Source organism: Narcine bancroftii, chromosome 12, assembly GCF_036971445.1.
Source record: "Narcine bancroftii isolate sNarBan1 chromosome 12, sNarBan1.hap1, whole genome shotgun sequence".
Classification (NCBI taxonomy): Eukaryota; Metazoa; Chordata; class Chondrichthyes; order Torpediniformes; family Narcinidae; genus Narcine; species Narcine bancroftii.
Window position 1 is genome coordinate 15796983 of NC_091480.1, and position 16752 is coordinate 15813734.

Genomic DNA, 16752 nt, shown 5'->3' on the forward strand with positions numbered 1-16752 from the left:
GGCAGACAAAACAATTAAGTACGAAACATTACAAATGGACAAGGTGAAGAAGAACAAAATGAAAACAAAGCAAAAGTATTACGAACTGGGAGAAAAACACACAAAATATTAGCCTGGCAACTTAAAACAGAACAAGCTAAAAGAACGATACTGGGATCAAGGAAAAAGGACAAACAAATCACATATAACCCAACAGAGATGAATGAAAATTTTAAGGAATTGTATCAAACTGAGAATGAGGGGTAAGATGATAAAATAGAGGAATTTTTAGCTAAAATTGAACTGCCAAAATTGCAAGAAGAGGAACAAAACAAACTAATAAAACCATTTGAAATAGAGGAAGTACAGGATATATTAAAAAAGCTGCTGAACAATAAAACACCAGGAGAGGATGGATTCCCAATACAATTTTGTAAAACATTTAAAGAGTTATTAATTCCTCTTCTCCTGGAAGTAATGAACCAGATAGAAGAAACACAAAAATTGCCAGATTCATGTAAGACAGCAATAATTGCAGTAATACCAAAGACGGGGAAGGACCCATTAACACCAGCATCATACAGATCAATATCTCTACTTAACTCAGACTATAAGATAATAGCGAAATTATTAGCAAACAGATTGGCCAATTGTGTACCAAAAATAGTAAAACAAGATCAAACTGGATTTATTAAAAGACGAACAGCAGACAATGTCTGTAAACTTTTTTATCTGATCCACACAGTTCAAGGAAATAAGAAACCAACAGAAAAAGCCTTTGACAGAGTAGAGTGGAACTACTTATTTAAAGTATTACATAAGTTCTATCTACCAGAAAAATATATTAATTGGATTAAAGCACTGTATAATGGACCGTTGGCGAAGGTAGCAGTAAATGGATATGTATCAAGTCACTTTAAATTAAGTAGGTCAACTAGACAGGGATGTCCACTATCCCCCTCATTGTTCACCTTAGCAATAGAACCTTTGGCAGAACTGATAAGAATAGAAAATAATATAAAAGGGATAAAAATAAAGGAGAAGGAGTATAAAAATCAGGTTATTTGCAGATGACATCATAGTATACCTAACAGAACCAAAGGTATCAGTAAAAGAATTATATAAGTTGAAGGAGTTTGGAGAAATATCATGGTACAAGATCAACGCAAATAAAAGTGAAGTGATGCCAATGAGTAATGCAGACTATACAGAATTTAAAAAAGAATCACTATTTAAATGGCAAGCACAAGCAATCCGATACCTAGGGATCAGGTTTTTTTTTTTTTTTTTCTTTGGCTTGGCTTCGCGGACGAAGATTTATGGAGGGGGTAAAAAGTCCACGTCAGCTGCAGGCTCGTTTGTGGCTGACCAGTCCGATGCGGGACAGGCAGACACGATTGCAGCGGTTGCAAGGGAAAATTGGTTGGTTGGGGTTGGGTGTTGGGTTTTTCCTCCTTTGCCTTTTGTCAGTGAGGTGGGCTCTGCGGTCTTCTTCAAAGGAGGCTGCTGCCCGCCAAACTGTGAGGCGCCAAGATGCACGGTTTGAGGCGTTATCAGCCCACTGGCGGTGGTCAATGTGGCAGGCACCAAGAGATTTCTTTAGGCAGTCCTTGTACCTTTTCTTTGGTGCACCTCTGTCACGGTGGCCAGTGGAGAGCTCGCCATATAATACGATCTTGGGAAGGCGATGGTCCTCCATTCTGGAGACGTGACCCATCCAGCGCAGCTGGATCTTCAGCAGCGTGGACTCGATGCTGTCGACCTCTGCCATCTCGAGTACCTCGACGTTAGGGGTGTGAGCGCTCCAATGGATGTTGAGGATGGAGCGGAGACAACGCTGGTGGAAGCGTTCTAGGAGCCGTAGGTGGTGCCGGTAGAGGACCCATGATTCGGAGCCGAACAGGAGTGTGGGTATGACAACGGCTCTGTATACGCTTAACTTTGTGAGGTTTTTCAGTTGGTTGTTTTTCCAGACTCTTTTGTGTAGTCTTCCAAAGGCGCTATTTGCCTTGGCGAGTCTGTTGTCTATCTCATTTGTCGATCCTTGCATCTGATGAAATGGTGCAGCCGAGATAGGTAAACTGGTTGACCGTTTTGAGTTTTGTGTGCCCGATGGAGATCAGGTTAGATAATAACTTAAGCCAATTGTACAAACGAAATTATCAGCCTCTAATAAAGAAATTGCAGGAAGACTTAGAACATTGCAAAGAATTACCGCTAACATTGATAGGGAGGGTAAATTGCATTAAAATTAAAGTGTTCCCAAGAATATAATACTTATTTCAAATGTTACCAATTCCTTTAACAGAAAAATTCTTTAATGAACTAAAGAGAATAATAAGGAAATTCTTGTGGAAAGGGAGGAAACCAAGGGTTCTTTGGCTTGGCTTTGCGGTCGAAGATTTATGGAGGGGTATGTCCACTTCAGTCACCAACGAGCCTGCAGGAGACAAGTCTGATGCGGGACAGGCAGACACGGTTGCAGCGGTTGCAAGGGAAAATTGGTTGGTTGGGGTTGGGTCTTTCCTCCTTTGTCTTTTGTCAGTGAGGTGGGCTCTGCGGTCTTCTTCAAAGGAGGTTGCAGCCCGCCGAACTGTGAGCCGCCAAGATGCACGGTTTGAGGTGATATCAGCCCACTGGTGGCAGTCAATGGGGCAGGCACCAAGAGATTTCTTTAAGCAGTCCTTGTACCTCTTCTTTGGTGCACCTCTGTCTCGGTGGCCAGTGGAGAGCTCGCCATATAACACGATCTTGGGAAGGCGATGGTCCTCCATTCTGGAGACGTGACCCACCCAGCACAGTTGGGTCTTCAGCAGCATGGATTCGATGCTTGCGGACTCTGCCAGCTCGAGTACTTCGATGTTGGTGATGAAGTCATTCCAATGAATGTTGAGGATGGAGCAGAGACAGCGCTGATGGAAGTGTTCTAGGAGCCGTAGGTGATGCCGGTAGAGGACCCATGATTAGGAGCGTGGGTATGACAACGGCTCTGTACCCACTGATCTTTGTGTGTTTCTTCAGGTGGTTGTTTTTCCAGACTCTCGTGTAGTCTTCCAAAGGCGGTATTTGCCTTGGCGAGTCTGTTATCCATCTCTTTGTCGATCCTTGCATCAGATGAAATGATGCAGTCGAGGTAGGTAAACTGGTTGACCGTTTTGAGTTCTGTGTGCCCGATGGAGATGTGGGGGTGCTGGTAGTTATGGTGGGGAGCTGGCTGATGGAGGACCTCAGTTTTCTTCAGGCTGACTCATCCACTCATTTTGGATCTCCCGGAGTTTGCGCTGAAGATGGCTGCATGCAAGATGGAAGGCTCGTTTTTTCTCTGCCCAGGAAGGCTTTGCAAGGTGAGCCTGGTGGGCAGATCCCTTCTTTGCCAGCAGCTCCTGGATTTCCTGGTTGTTTTCGTCAAACCAGTCCTTGTTTTTCCTGGAGGAGAAGCCCAGTACCTCTTCAGTGGATTGCCGTATGGCCGTTTTCAGCCGATCCCAGAGGGTTTCAGCAGACGTGTCCATGAGGCAGTTTGCATCCTCGAGCTTTGCTTGGAGGTTTGCCTGGAAGTTTCTCTCACTACGTCTGACTACAAGTTTCCAACAATGAACCTCTTTCTGGGGGCTCCACTGTTCTTGAACTTTGGCTTGAAGTGAAGGTTGAGCTTGCAGCGAACAAGCTGGTGGTCAGTGTGGCATTCCGCGCTGGGTATGACCCTGGTGTGGAGCACATCTCGTTTGTATCTTCCTCGCACCAGAATGTAGTCCAGGAGGTGCCAGTGTTTGGATCGGGGATGCATCCAGGTAGTCTTCAGGCTGTCTCTCTGCTGGAAAAGGGTGTTAGTAATGACAAGCCGCTGTTCTGCGCAGAGTTCCAACAGGAGGCGCCCGTTGTCATTGCACTTGGCGACACCATGCTTGCCAAGGATTCCTGGCCAAGTTTCTGAGTCTTTGCCGACGCGAGCGTTGAAGTCGGCAAGGATGACAACCTTGTCGGCTGTAGGGGTGCGTTGGATGAGGTTGCGCAGATCAGTGTAGAACTTGTCCTTTTCTGCTGGTTCCGCCTGAAGGGTTGGAGCATAGACACTGATGAGAGTGACGCGTCGCTTGTTTTGAAGGGGGAGTCGCATGGACATGATCCGGTCAGAGTGGCTTGTCGGGAGTTTTCGAGTTTGGAGGCAATGGAGTTCTTGACCATGAAGCCAACATCAGATAGGCGTCGTTCAGCCTGAGGCTTGCCAGACCAGTAGAGTGTGTAGCCCGCGCCGTGTTCTTGGAGGCTGCCTACATCTGCAAGGCGGACTTCACTGACAGCGGCTATGTCGATGTCGAGTCTGAAGAGTTCATGTGCGATGAGGGCAGACTGACGTTCAGGTCGGTGGCTGTCAGCCTTGTCTAGCATGGTTCTGATGTTCCAACATGCTAGCTTGAGTTTGTGTGAATCTTTTGAGGGGAAGGACGTGGACCTGTCCTCGGGCCTGCGCAAAGGAGCTTTTAGGTGGAGTGCAGTATGCGCAGTACTGGCCCCACCCTTTACACCCATGGTTTGTGTGCCGTGGCCAAGCAAGGTGGGACGTGGCACCGAGGCCCTTGGGTCGTAGGTTTTATATCGGAGTGACCTTCTCCTATGCAGGTTGCTTAACCGGGCTGAAGAGGCCTGCCTCCCCTTTTAGGTCGAACCATTTCTGGAGATCAATGACCGCTGTCCCCAGTTATGGAGTGGTGCGCCCTGGAATCGGCCTGCGTGCATTTACTCCTGCCGCGGCCAAGTAAAAGGGATGCAGCATTGGTTGAGGATCAGAAAGAAAAGTTCTAGTAGAAATTTTTTTTAAGACTGGAGAGAACTCTGCAATGGAGTTCACAGTTGTTAGTGTTTAGACTATTGGTTTTTGAGGTGTGTATTAAACTCTGAAATACACTAAACAGTTCTCATTGACCGCTCCTGGCTGGGGGCTCGGCTGCCAACGGTCGGGCTGTGCGGGCTGCCAGGGTTTGCCTGGCGACGACGGCCTGTGTTCGGTGCTCAGGCAGGCCCGGTGTCAGCTGGCTGTTCCTCCCCACGATCCGGCCGTTACCTCAGGCGGACTCAGGCAGGACCTCGGGCCCCCTCGGGCGGCAGCGGGTCCTCGGGTCTCCGGCGGCGGCAGCAACAGGACGGGCCCCTGGGCGGCAGCAGGACCTCCACCGGAGGCCCGAGGTCCTGCTTTCCCTATATTGCTCTTGTATTAAAGCCTGTGAATGTGACCATATTAGGTAGCTCGTCATTTATTACAGGTCAGCTTTCTACACCATCGTCTCTTCAGTACTGGTCAGCAAGCTTCAAAATCTGGTCCTCCGCACTTCCAAGGGTAGCATTAGATAAATTAGCAGAGAGGTATAATCAAGGTGGTTTGCAGTTACCAAATTTTAGAAATTATTATAGAGCTGCACAATCAGATTTTTACCAGACAAGGGAAAAACCAGACTGGACTAAGATAGAATTAGATAAAATAGGGGAGAAGGTACCAGAACATAAACTTTATAAGTGGGATGAAAAGTTGGTGCAATATAAAAACTCACCAGTACTGCATCATTTACTTAAAACATGGAAGAAGATCCACTTAGAAAGGAAAAAAATGAATTATAAAATACCAAAATTATTATCGACGCAAAATCCACAAATCGCTTTTACAATAGACAACCTTTCCTTTAGAGAATGGGAGAGAAAAGGAAACAAAAGAATAGAAAATTGTTTTTTGGGAAACAATTTATTAACATTTGAATAGTTGAAGTACAAATATGGAATAACTCATGGTACAATATTTGCATATCATCAATTGAAAGCTTATTTAAAGGATAAATTGGGAAACAGCTTGAGATTACCTGAAGGAAGCAGCTTTGAATATGTAATTACAGACACAATGATAATTAAAAGATTTATAACCAACATGTACATTAAGCTGCAAGTTAAGGAAAATGAAATAAACTATAAACCTAAGCAGAAGTGGGAAAAGAATCTAAACAAAGATTAAAAAATGAAGTTTGGGAAAAGTTATGTTCTGGAACTATGAAGAATATAATAAACACAAGGTTATGCATGATACAGTATAATTGGTAATACAGGTTATATATTAGTCCAAGAATTTAAAAAAATGGGATTCAACATTATCGGATAGATGTTTTCACTGTAACAAGGAAATGGGAACAACATTACATGCAACTTGGGCATGTACGAAAGTGAATAAGTTTTGGGAAGAACTAAATCAGATACTAAATAAAATTACAAAAAATAACATACCAAAAAAAACCAGAGATCTTTCTTTTAAGTAACATAAGAAGTAGAGAATTAGGCCTCAAATTGGATAAAGTGCAAAAAAAAATCATTATGATAGGCTTAGCAATAGTAAAAAAATGTATAATGTCAACTTGGAAAATGGAAGAGTGCATGAGTATACAGCAATGGTACATGGAAATGAATAAATGTATTCCATTGGAAAAAATAATATAATTTTAAAAATAAAGTCACAATGTTTGAACAAATTTGGGAACCGTACATGGAACATATCAGAGAGTGCTTGCCTACGACCTCCATCCCCGAGAAGGAGAATGAAAATGATAAGACAACAAAACAACTAGATTCAGTGTATATAATAAATAGATGACGTGTTTTTCTTGTTTATTTTCCTTTGTGTGAAGATATTGTTTTATGGTTTTATTATATTGTATATGTTGAATATTTATGGGTTTTGGAGGGGGGTGGGTAGGGGGAGGGAGGGAAAGGGGTACAAAAAAAGAGAGAAAAAACCACTGTGTAAATCTAATGAGAAACGTTTGTACATATTTTGGTTGATATGGTTCATAGTGTGAAAAATAAAAAATTATTTAAAAAAACATTAAATATATCAATTGAATACATTAATGTAACAATTTGTAACTTATTTTTAAAATCGATGCTATTTTGATATTTTCACACACAAAATTTATAACCTGATGCTATTGAATCCACTAAAGGAAATTCGAAAGGACTAGCAACATTTTGGAACAGGTTATATATATATGTACATATTTTCTTTTTAAAAATCAAAACTCAGAACCATAATTATTGAAAAATCAAATTTCCAAATTCACTTAGGTAATATAATGATTAGCATAATTCTTTGGAATACCTTTGAATTAGTTGAGGTGACGATTCAAAGTTCAATGACATCTAAATAAAATTACAATGAGTAGTCCCAGTTCAGTTCCTGAGAACAAATCTACTGCACGAAAGGGCTTCCGGACATTAGAATGGAACTCTCACTAAGGGAATCAATAAGCACAGCCTGTGGCAGGAAGCAGAGAAATTCACACTTGGCAAAAATAAAGTGCTCTTTTAGAGATTAAAGTAGATTACTCAAGTAATTTAGAAACTTACTCCATTTTATCCCTCACTACACCTTTGCCAGAAATGTATGATGTAGCGAAAACTCTATTCAGCACCAGCACTCAATTTAATACAAATATTTGGATTCCAATCTAACAGTAAAATTACAAACAATCGATCTTTCAGCATGCTCTGATATGGACCTTTACTTAAACCCAAGTAGTTTTGAAATTAAGGACTGAATTCAATGTACCAATAATTGTCAGAGCAGTTGTTTATAACACAAAATAAACATACAAGCTAACCTGCATCAGCTTACTTTACATCCAAGCTGTACTTTCCTACAATAATAGCCCAATTTCAATCCACAGCCAAAGCTTTACTCCCTCATGTATTTATGACCAATTTATAAACCTGGATTAACTTCCCATACTCATCTATTAGAAATCATATCTGATACCAATTAGTCATTAAATGTATTTCATTATTACTGTGAAACAAAATGAGTTTAAATAGCAACTAATATATCTGAATTGTTCAAATGGTAGCTCATTTTTAATACAATTTGAATGTCAGTGGTAGCCACAAAAGCCATTGCTGTCTTAAAAACATTTAGATTCAAAAATAAACAACAATTTCCTTTTAACACAAAATAACATTGAATTGTCAAAAAATTTGAACCAAGGTATACAAGAAATCTGCACTGGGGAAACTCAGCAGGTCATGCAGCATCCATGGAAAGTAAAAGGCAATTGACGTGAATAAGAATCTGAAGAAGGTGACAGCTGAAGAAGGGCTCAGGCCCAAAACCTTGATTATTTTTTGCTTTCCACTTACACTGCATATACTGCAATTTGAATTGAGGAATGTGAATTATAAGGCAGTGTGAATTCAATAATCATGAAATACAAATTTCCTGATGTGTGACTACTTTGTGAGTCACATAGGTTTAAGTATACAAACTGTCCACCAATAGCTTTCCCCTCAAGTTGAATAGCATATATACATGTGTAATAGTCAAATTTTAGTGAACAATTTTTAGGGTAAAATTTAGGATATCGACTATTACACGCATACTACCTTTGACCACGGTAAATGCTTGTGTGGTTCGAGGTTTCAGGAACTCAGATGGGTGGGCGGCCAGAGCAAAGGCGAGAGTGTTGTTGAAAGCTCTGGTGGCTGGACAGCCTGGTCCTAGGTGAGAATCTAGTCAGGGCTTTGGGAGTGCAGGTGGGTGGGTATACAAGTGATATTGTACATTAACTTTGCTTTAGTGCTTCATTAATCAATTAAATAAGGGCAATCTATTTATCAAGGAATGACCAAGGGCTAGACCTCTCCTCTTGAAAAGAATGGGTTTCGAAGAGTGAAGCAGTTTGACAGTGTGGATGCTGCTTCCACTCCCTATAGCATAAAATATATTATACTTAATTATAGAAGAGAATAAAAGAACCAGGATAACTAGCAACAGATTTTTAAAAATTCAGTTATTTCTTTGCAGTTATATGGCGATCTCTCCACTGGCCACCGAGACAGAGGTGCACCGAAGAAGAGGTACAAGGACTGCCTAAAGAAATCTCTTGGTGCCTGCCCCATTGACCACCGCCAGTGGGCTGATCTCACCTCCAACCGTGCATCTTGGCGCCTCACAGTTCAGCGGGCAGCAACCTCCTTTGAAGAAGACCGCAGAGCCCACCTCACTGACAAAAGGCAAAGGAGGAAAAACCCAACACCCAACCCCAACCCACCAATTTTCCATTGCAACCGCGTCTGCCTGTCCCGCGTCGGACTTGTCAGCCACAAACGAGCCTGCAACAGTCGTGGACATACCCCTCCATAAATTTTGGTCCGTGAAGCCAAGCCAAAGAAGAATCAGGACCTAACCGCCACAAGAGGGGCTGGAAACTGATGGCATCTGTGTATTTGTATACAGACAGGATACACCTATGGGAAAGGAATATGGGAGACTGGTGCAGAATGGGAAGAGATAGCAATGATCACTGGTTTGTATTCTATAAGTTGGACGAGATGGTCTAACTGTCCAGTATCTATAATTCCACATAACCACTATTGATTATTGTAGTCAGAGCTGGTGATCTAACTGCATAGCACAATATAGTTTTAATGGTCATAACACCAAACCCAATTGAAAAGCTGCCTTCTCAGATATGAATGGTTGATTTCTGATGACAACCTGCTTGACTAAGTTTGTTACAAGCATCAATTTGTTTGATTCTGGCTAATTTCACTCACAAATTTTAAATTTAACCTCCATATGATATGTATACAGAGATACTATGAAAATTTTTGTTCTGTGTACTATCCAGGCAAGTCAGCCCACACTTAACTGAACAGATAGTGAAAGTTAAGAGTGCATTGTTTAATAGAGAAAAAGTTGTTAAAACAGTCCATGACATCATAATTTTACTAATGAGAGGTCTGCTCGATAGTCCGATAACAGAGGGGGAGAAAGTCTTTCACGTCCTTCCAAATCAAAGAAACAAGGAATCAACTCTAAACACAGGGAATAAATTTGACAGTAAACATCCTATTTCCAGCCATACACATTCTCTATGATTCAATCAAACTTGTAGGTCCCTAAACTTCTTAGGTTGCATGGACTTGCCCTATGATGTGAATGACACAGAATGAGTGTACACATGCTATCAAATGCCAAGCAGTAACTTAATAATATTACATAATTATTGTGAATTTGAGTAAGATCATGAAAAATGACTGGCAGTTTTAATTCAAAGAATGGAATTTAATAATAATGTAATTTAAAGGATTCTTTTGGTCATGGATGTTTGAAAACAGGATTCGATTATAAGAATAAAATACAATTTGATTTCATATTTTGTGAGCAATATAGATTGCATACATTTTTTTTTAAAGTCTTGCATAGTCTACATGTATATACTCACTGCGTTTTCTGCTTTGAATTTTCATTGGGTTGATGAACATTTTATAGGGTTGGGGAAGAATTGGGTATACTAACCCAAACCACAAAACATTTCATTACAACAAGTAACTAAATTACAAACTTTTGGGATGATTTAATGTTTAAACTCCTATGTCTGAAGTCAAAGCACCCTTTTATCTAAATAAGAGCAAATAAAAGCTCCCAAAAGTCGGAAATCCAAAACAAAAAATAGAAAAGTTTAGTTGTACTCCGCAGGTCAGGCAACTTCAGTGTGGAAAGAACAGGGCTTACATTTCAAACTAGGGGAAGACAAACTCATTTAATATTGTATAAAGGTTCAGAGGGAGGGAGGGAAGAAATATTGGTGATGAAATGCAGAGCAACATTTTCAAGGTAACAATTAATTTAAAAGGATAGCTGCTTAGAGACGAAAGAGAAATGGAATGGATTGAATCAGAATGCACTGCTACATTTTGGGAAAGAAGTGGGGAATAAGTATTATCTGAGATTATTTAAATCAATAATGTTTCCATGGCTGCAAAGGTACCCAAACAGAAGAGGAGTTGACCCTTGAGCTTACATTGGGCATCAGTTGGTGCAATATAGAAGGCTGAAGACGGAGAAGTTAGAGTGAGGACAGGACAGAGAATTGAACTGATAGATTGGAAGCTCAGTGTCACCTTTCTGGTCTGACAGACTTAGTCTGCAAAGTGATTATGTAATTTGCATTGGGTTTCTCCAACATAGAGACTACATTGTAAACACCGAATATAATACAATTATTTAAAAGATAGTATGGTCAAAGGGTACAAATTTACCAACTCTTCAGTTAAACATTCAATAATGTAAAGGGTGAAATCCAAATGCTGCATTTAAATTATACTGTAATTTATTTAAGAACTAAAATCAAATTCTCTCAAACTAAATAACTTCATCTTGAAACTTTAAAATCAAATGGCATGGAAATCAGATTAATGAATTACATCTGCACTTAATAGAAGACCATTACAGACATTTTAACAGATGGATGAGAGGAATGAGTTTTGTAAACCCTTACAGTTTATTCAGTCATTTGTCCTACTCTGCATCATCAATTTATTTTTCAATTAACAAGTTAACTGACCAGAATCACTGTCAGCATGCTAATGGTGGTAAACATGTCTAGAAAACAAATATGTAACTTTACAATGAACATACTTCTATTAACATGTACATTTTCCTGTGTTTTATTAAGGCAATAACCCTGACTTGTCAGCCTTAGCTAAAGATCGCATGCATTTCTGATTTTCTGATCTGGACCCACAAAAGACTTTCAAATTTGTGACAATGCACTGTTGAGTTAGAAAACAAGAAATGCACTATTTGGTAAAAAGGTTAAAAAAGTTATAATAACTTGTTGGTAAAGTTTTGGATCCTGCAATACTGTTTAAAACTTGTTAAATATATTATTTCAAAATGTATACGTAGAATCTACTTTCAGCCATTCAAGTTCTGGTTCACACGAGAGCATCAGGTGCACTACAGAAACAAGTTATGTGCCGAGAAACACCCACATCAAATGAAAAGTGAATTTGTTTATGAAATGTATTCTCGGGAATTAAAATACATGTACCAGGAATACAGAATATAGCTGCTCCAGTGAAGCAGATTCCTTAAGTAACTTCAAATACAAAGCAGTGAACTAAGATTACTAAAATGACTGCAAGTTGTATGCAGAGAGGAATGTATCAATTTATATCCAAAACTTATTTAAAGGAAACTTTGGGATAACTGTTTTCTCCATAAAGACTGAGAGTTTGTGAAATAGCTATGAGAAACCCATTTCACCAATGTAAACGTGTTATAGGTTTGATGCTTCCAAACCTCTAATGGCAAGAACCATGATTTTACCTTTTCCCTTATTGTTCTGGAAACTGCTTGATCCATGAGAAGCAGCTGGATCCTTCCTTAACCTCTTGTTGGGAGGTCTCACACTGGATCTCAAGAAATGATGTTGATCTGGACTGGTGGCAGCTGCTGAAGTATCTTCTCTCTTTGTGCTGTGTTGAGATCTGCAGCCTCCTTCTTCACTCTCCCCTTCTCCTTCAGCACTCTCCTCTTCTCCAGATCTTTTGCACACTCTTCTCAGCCCTTCATCGCCGTTCACCTCCGCACATTTCGCCGTCATTCTGGAGAACATAAAACAAGGCAAAAATCAGTAAAATGTAGACTCAAAAGCTTTTATCTTTCAACATTTTTAAAGCCTCCCAACTTGCAACTGTAAACATTTTTTTCCAACATGGCCGCCGTTGTTTTTCTCCTGATCCCCCCCCGATCGCTGTCCCGCAACCACCCGCTGAAAAATCTCCTCTCCTCGTTCAGGTTGGGGTTCTGAAGCGGAGCCTCTGACCCAGTCGGAGGGGCGAAGGCTTTCTCTTCGACTCTTGGAGGTGTTCGTGTGGAGGGGAAGCGCAGTTTCTCGCAGCGTTAATGTCTTCCTCCTTCCCCTTGAGCTTCACTCCAAACCCGCGACATGTCGGCCGGGAGCAGCTGAAACCTCCGCACACTCGGGCCGGAATAAAGCGCCTATCCCCCCCTCCTGTTCCTACCCATTCGGGTGGTCCTCGGCAGCCGAGACGGTCGTCTTCTTCCTCACCATGAGCACGGCCTTTTGGTGCAGGGTCTCAGCGGCCAAAGGGTCCCATTTCCAGCTTCAGAAATTTCCCCCCTCCCCTACTTTCCTTTTCTCGGCTCCAACTCTCTTCGCCACCAGGAATTCAAAAACACACCCCACACCCAGAAATACACCCGCAACCCCCAATTTCATGCCACCCCACGCCACAAGACCTTGGACAGACACACTGCGCCCCTCTTTCCAGCACCTCAGCAGCTTCTAATCCACAGCAGAAATGTCACCAACTCCTCTCCCTCTCTGAACTTTGCTCGCTACGTCACCACAGCTGTTACCCAAACTTCAGCACAAATTGCCTTGGATAGAAAAGCATCGAACCAAAATGTACAGGGTTTTTTTTTAAATATGCAAAGGCATCTGTGAGAATTTATTAAAACACGTCCGGATAAAATAGAACTCTACCCATCGAGAACAACAGCCCATCAATTGATCGCAAACATCTTCCAACTTGTTTGAGATCGGTAATTATTCTTAATTTTTGCCTCTTACAATAGCTTTTGGTATTTTTTTTTTAAAAAGTAGCAATCATTATTTTTACTTGGAACAGGTTCCCCAAACCCTTGACTATTTCTGCCATCCAATGGTAAGAAAGATGAAAAAGATAACGCCATGAACAAACACAACGTGCCAATAGACTTGAAAGAATATAATGCCATATTTTCTCCTCGCAGTTTAACATGTTCACAAAAGTAATTTATACTTAACATTCATGCAGATCAAAACTGGAAACGTTGTCGTTGAATAAAAGTAAGCTAATGTTCCACAGGTGCAAAGTCAATCCAGAAAAGAACTTTTGCAAGTCAAATTCTACAAGATAACAGTACTATTTGCTGAATCTGATAAAGTATTGATCTTATTAAATAAAACAATCAAATTGATAGTCATCTGTGAATAATGATGATGTAAAGTACAATTACAGACAGTAGACAACTTAGTATTTTTATTGTAAAATATTGAATTAAAGTTATTCAGAAATTCCACTTGAATCAAATCATTCATATTCCAGTTAAAATGTTTGTCATGCCCTGCAAATACCAGAATCTTTTTTCTTCAGATACATATTATCAAGTTGATCTACATTTGAGAACCATGACTATTAATGATGAAAACACATATTGAAATAATAGTTTGCACCTTTGCTTAATGACATTTGCTCTAAAGTCCAACAGCACGAAATGGCTATTAAAAGGACCTACTGAAGCCACTTGCTCAGACAAATCATGAGATTGAAACATTCGACCAAAGCAAAGCCACCTCTATCATACAAAGAACTATGTTTGACCCATCTCTCAAATGATGCACCCGCAAGCTGTCCTTCAACCTCAAAAAAAATTGCACGACCATCAATACCGTAAATGTCCCTTCCCCTCAAGTTGCCCAGCAGTTCACACGACCAAATATCTCTAAGCCTTGACAATCCTTTTGCACTGTGACACCCCCCCCCCACCCCCATCCCCACCCCCACCCCCACCGCAACGGTGTGTTAGTGGTTTAAAACGAAACGCCTTTACCAAACAAAATATTCAGAAAGGACACCCTACCTCTGGCTCCAATTCCAGATACTTTGACATCAGCTTTTTTTAAAAAAAACCAAAACACAAGACAAATGACAGCACCCAGTTCCAAGGCATGGACTACTTGAAGATTTAATAAAACTTGATAACCACTCCAGTTAAACAAAATTAACTAAAAACCAAACGATATTTACATCACTTATAAAACAAAGATGCCAAACCTCAAACAGAAAAGCTTTATCAAAATCACATTGACAGAATATCACACAAAGCTGGTGGTCACTGACATCCTCACCATTATAACCACAGAACAGAGCGCTGCACTTCAAGGAGTGCAAGTGTGCCATGCGCAGTTATTTGGGGAGCCCAGTCCCATTTTGCTGTATAAAAGACACCTACCCGCATAAATCGGGCAGCGAGGTCCACGGCATCAACACGCCTCAGAATTAATGTCGCTGGAGCCAGGAGCTGGCTTGGACCTGCTTCACTGACTGCGACCGCTCTCTAATGCTGCTGAGAGATCAGGAGAAAGGAGAGTCTGGGCCCAGTGGGCCTCGTCATTCGGCGGCGCAGCGGCTGGCCGATCTTTCTTTCCCCCACTCACCCCCTCCTCGCCGCCGCCAACCAACCAACGCAATCCTGGCTGCTCGGCCTGACAGCCAAAACCCCCCGACTTCTTCCCCTGATGCCGCAAAGGCACCTCTCTCCCCTCACATCCTCCACCCCTCCATTCGCAAGCCGCAAACGCTTGGCGCCCAACGCACCCGTCACCGGGCCCGCTGGCCATTGGACCGCTGCGCGCACGTGGCGTCAATAGCGTTGGGGCAACGGGGAAAGAGCAACGGATCCCGCCAATCATAGCTTGAGCCCGCCTCCCTGAGGGTGGGCGGCGCGCGTTATTTCCAGGTGGCAAGGTCATGATCACCGATGAACAGGAAGATCAGCCAATCAAAACTCAAGGCTCCAATATAAAGGATGGAAGAGCCATGTTCAGTGACCTAGGGTAGTTTCTCTCCCCCCTTTCCATCAAGGTCTACGGTAGAGAGAGGGAGGGAGGGAGGGAGGGAGGGCTCGAGTTTAATGACTGCTGACTTGAATGGAGGTAATCATTGTATAAAGTTGCAAACATTTCCAGTCAAGAATAATGACATATTTTTGTTCTTGTATAAATTGCAGGGTGCATTTCAAGACCTGGTAGGTGAGTTGCAGACAGAATAAATGAGGTAAAAATTGTGGTAAACTGTAAAATGTGTATTTCCCTTAAATACAAGGGGGGCAAGTTCTGGAGACCCTGACTAAAATTTTTGAAAGTTTACTGACTCTTTGACTGGTGGTAGTGATATTGCCATGGTACAATTCTTTCAAAGTAGAGGGTGAAATAAACTAATTATAGTTATTTTCAACCTTGATAGTATTGGACTCTTTTTTAAAAAAAAGCTGTTATTACTGGTTAATCAAGAATAGTTGGCATTGATTTATTTGACCTTTGAGGGTTTTTTGGGGGGAGGGGGTAGGTGGAAGTATTAGCAACATGTTTGATGTTGACCATGTGAATTTTTAGCAAGATGCTTGATGATATGTTAAATTAGGTCTAAAAGGTTCAGTGTAAGAAACCAAGGGTGATGAGTGCTTTGTGCTTCAAGTCATTCACATTAGAATGCCATAGGACTCAAAACATGTTTTTTTTTTTTGTAATTGTATTGTAGTAATTGAGGAACAACTGCAAGAGGTGGGATAATATGTTGGGATTATACAAAACCTAGTTTTAATGGTTGACATTAAAGAGATCTATAGGAATTGGTCCAAATGCTTAAAAAAAATACATGGGAAACTGGATTTAAAATTGGTTTTGTTGAGAGCTGCTCTTTTGATTGAAAGTTTTGTGATGTGGTGCTGTGACCCTAAAGTCAAAGTTCAGATTTATTGTCAGTACATACATGATATCACAAACAACTCTGAGATTCTTTTTCCTGTGGGCCAGGCAGTTTCTAATTATTGGGAGTATTATGAGTTTCTGCTCATTTAGTGACTATCACTTTAAGGGCTAATACCATCTGTGACCATTCATAACTGGGGAGAGCTGAGTGGCAGTAATCAGGTACTAACTGCTCAAAGTTAATACTCTGCTTTATCCAGGGGCAGGTGGGGAGAGAGAGAGACATGAGAGAAACATTTAAAGGAACAGCACACTTGGTGATCAGCAGCCATCTTGTGAGCACTCTGCTGGAGTGATGCTGTGAAATGGACAATTTTGGCTGATCCTCCCTGTCAGGGGAATTATTGAACCCCACCTTGACCAAAGGAAGGTCACTTCAATTGAATGTTTTTTGGAAGCA

At 41.2% G+C, this 16752-nt stretch overlaps 1 protein-coding gene across 6 annotated transcripts in view; it reads right to left on the bottom strand.

The window, feature by feature from the left end:
* cramp1 (cramped chromatin regulator homolog 1) overlaps positions 1-15073 on the bottom strand; it is a 71567-nt gene extending 56494 nt beyond the window's left edge. For 2 of the 6 annotated variants that reach the window (XM_069905949.1, XM_069905948.1), the window contains exons 1-2: positions 12820-13009; positions 12122-12399 (exon numbers count right to left, since the gene is read on the bottom strand). In XM_069905949.1, coding sequence (XP_069762050.1) covers positions 12122-12399; positions 12820-12869 — 328 coding nt within the window. In that variant the 5' untranslated portion in view covers positions 12870-13009. Of the gene's footprint in view, positions 1-12121; positions 12400-12819; positions 13011-13057; positions 13184-14815 lie in introns of those variants that run through there. The other 4 variants (XM_069905950.1, XM_069905952.1, XM_069905951.1 and 1 more) reach the window with 4 other exon arrangements.
* Between the last annotated feature and the right edge of the window lie 1679 nt (positions 15074-16752).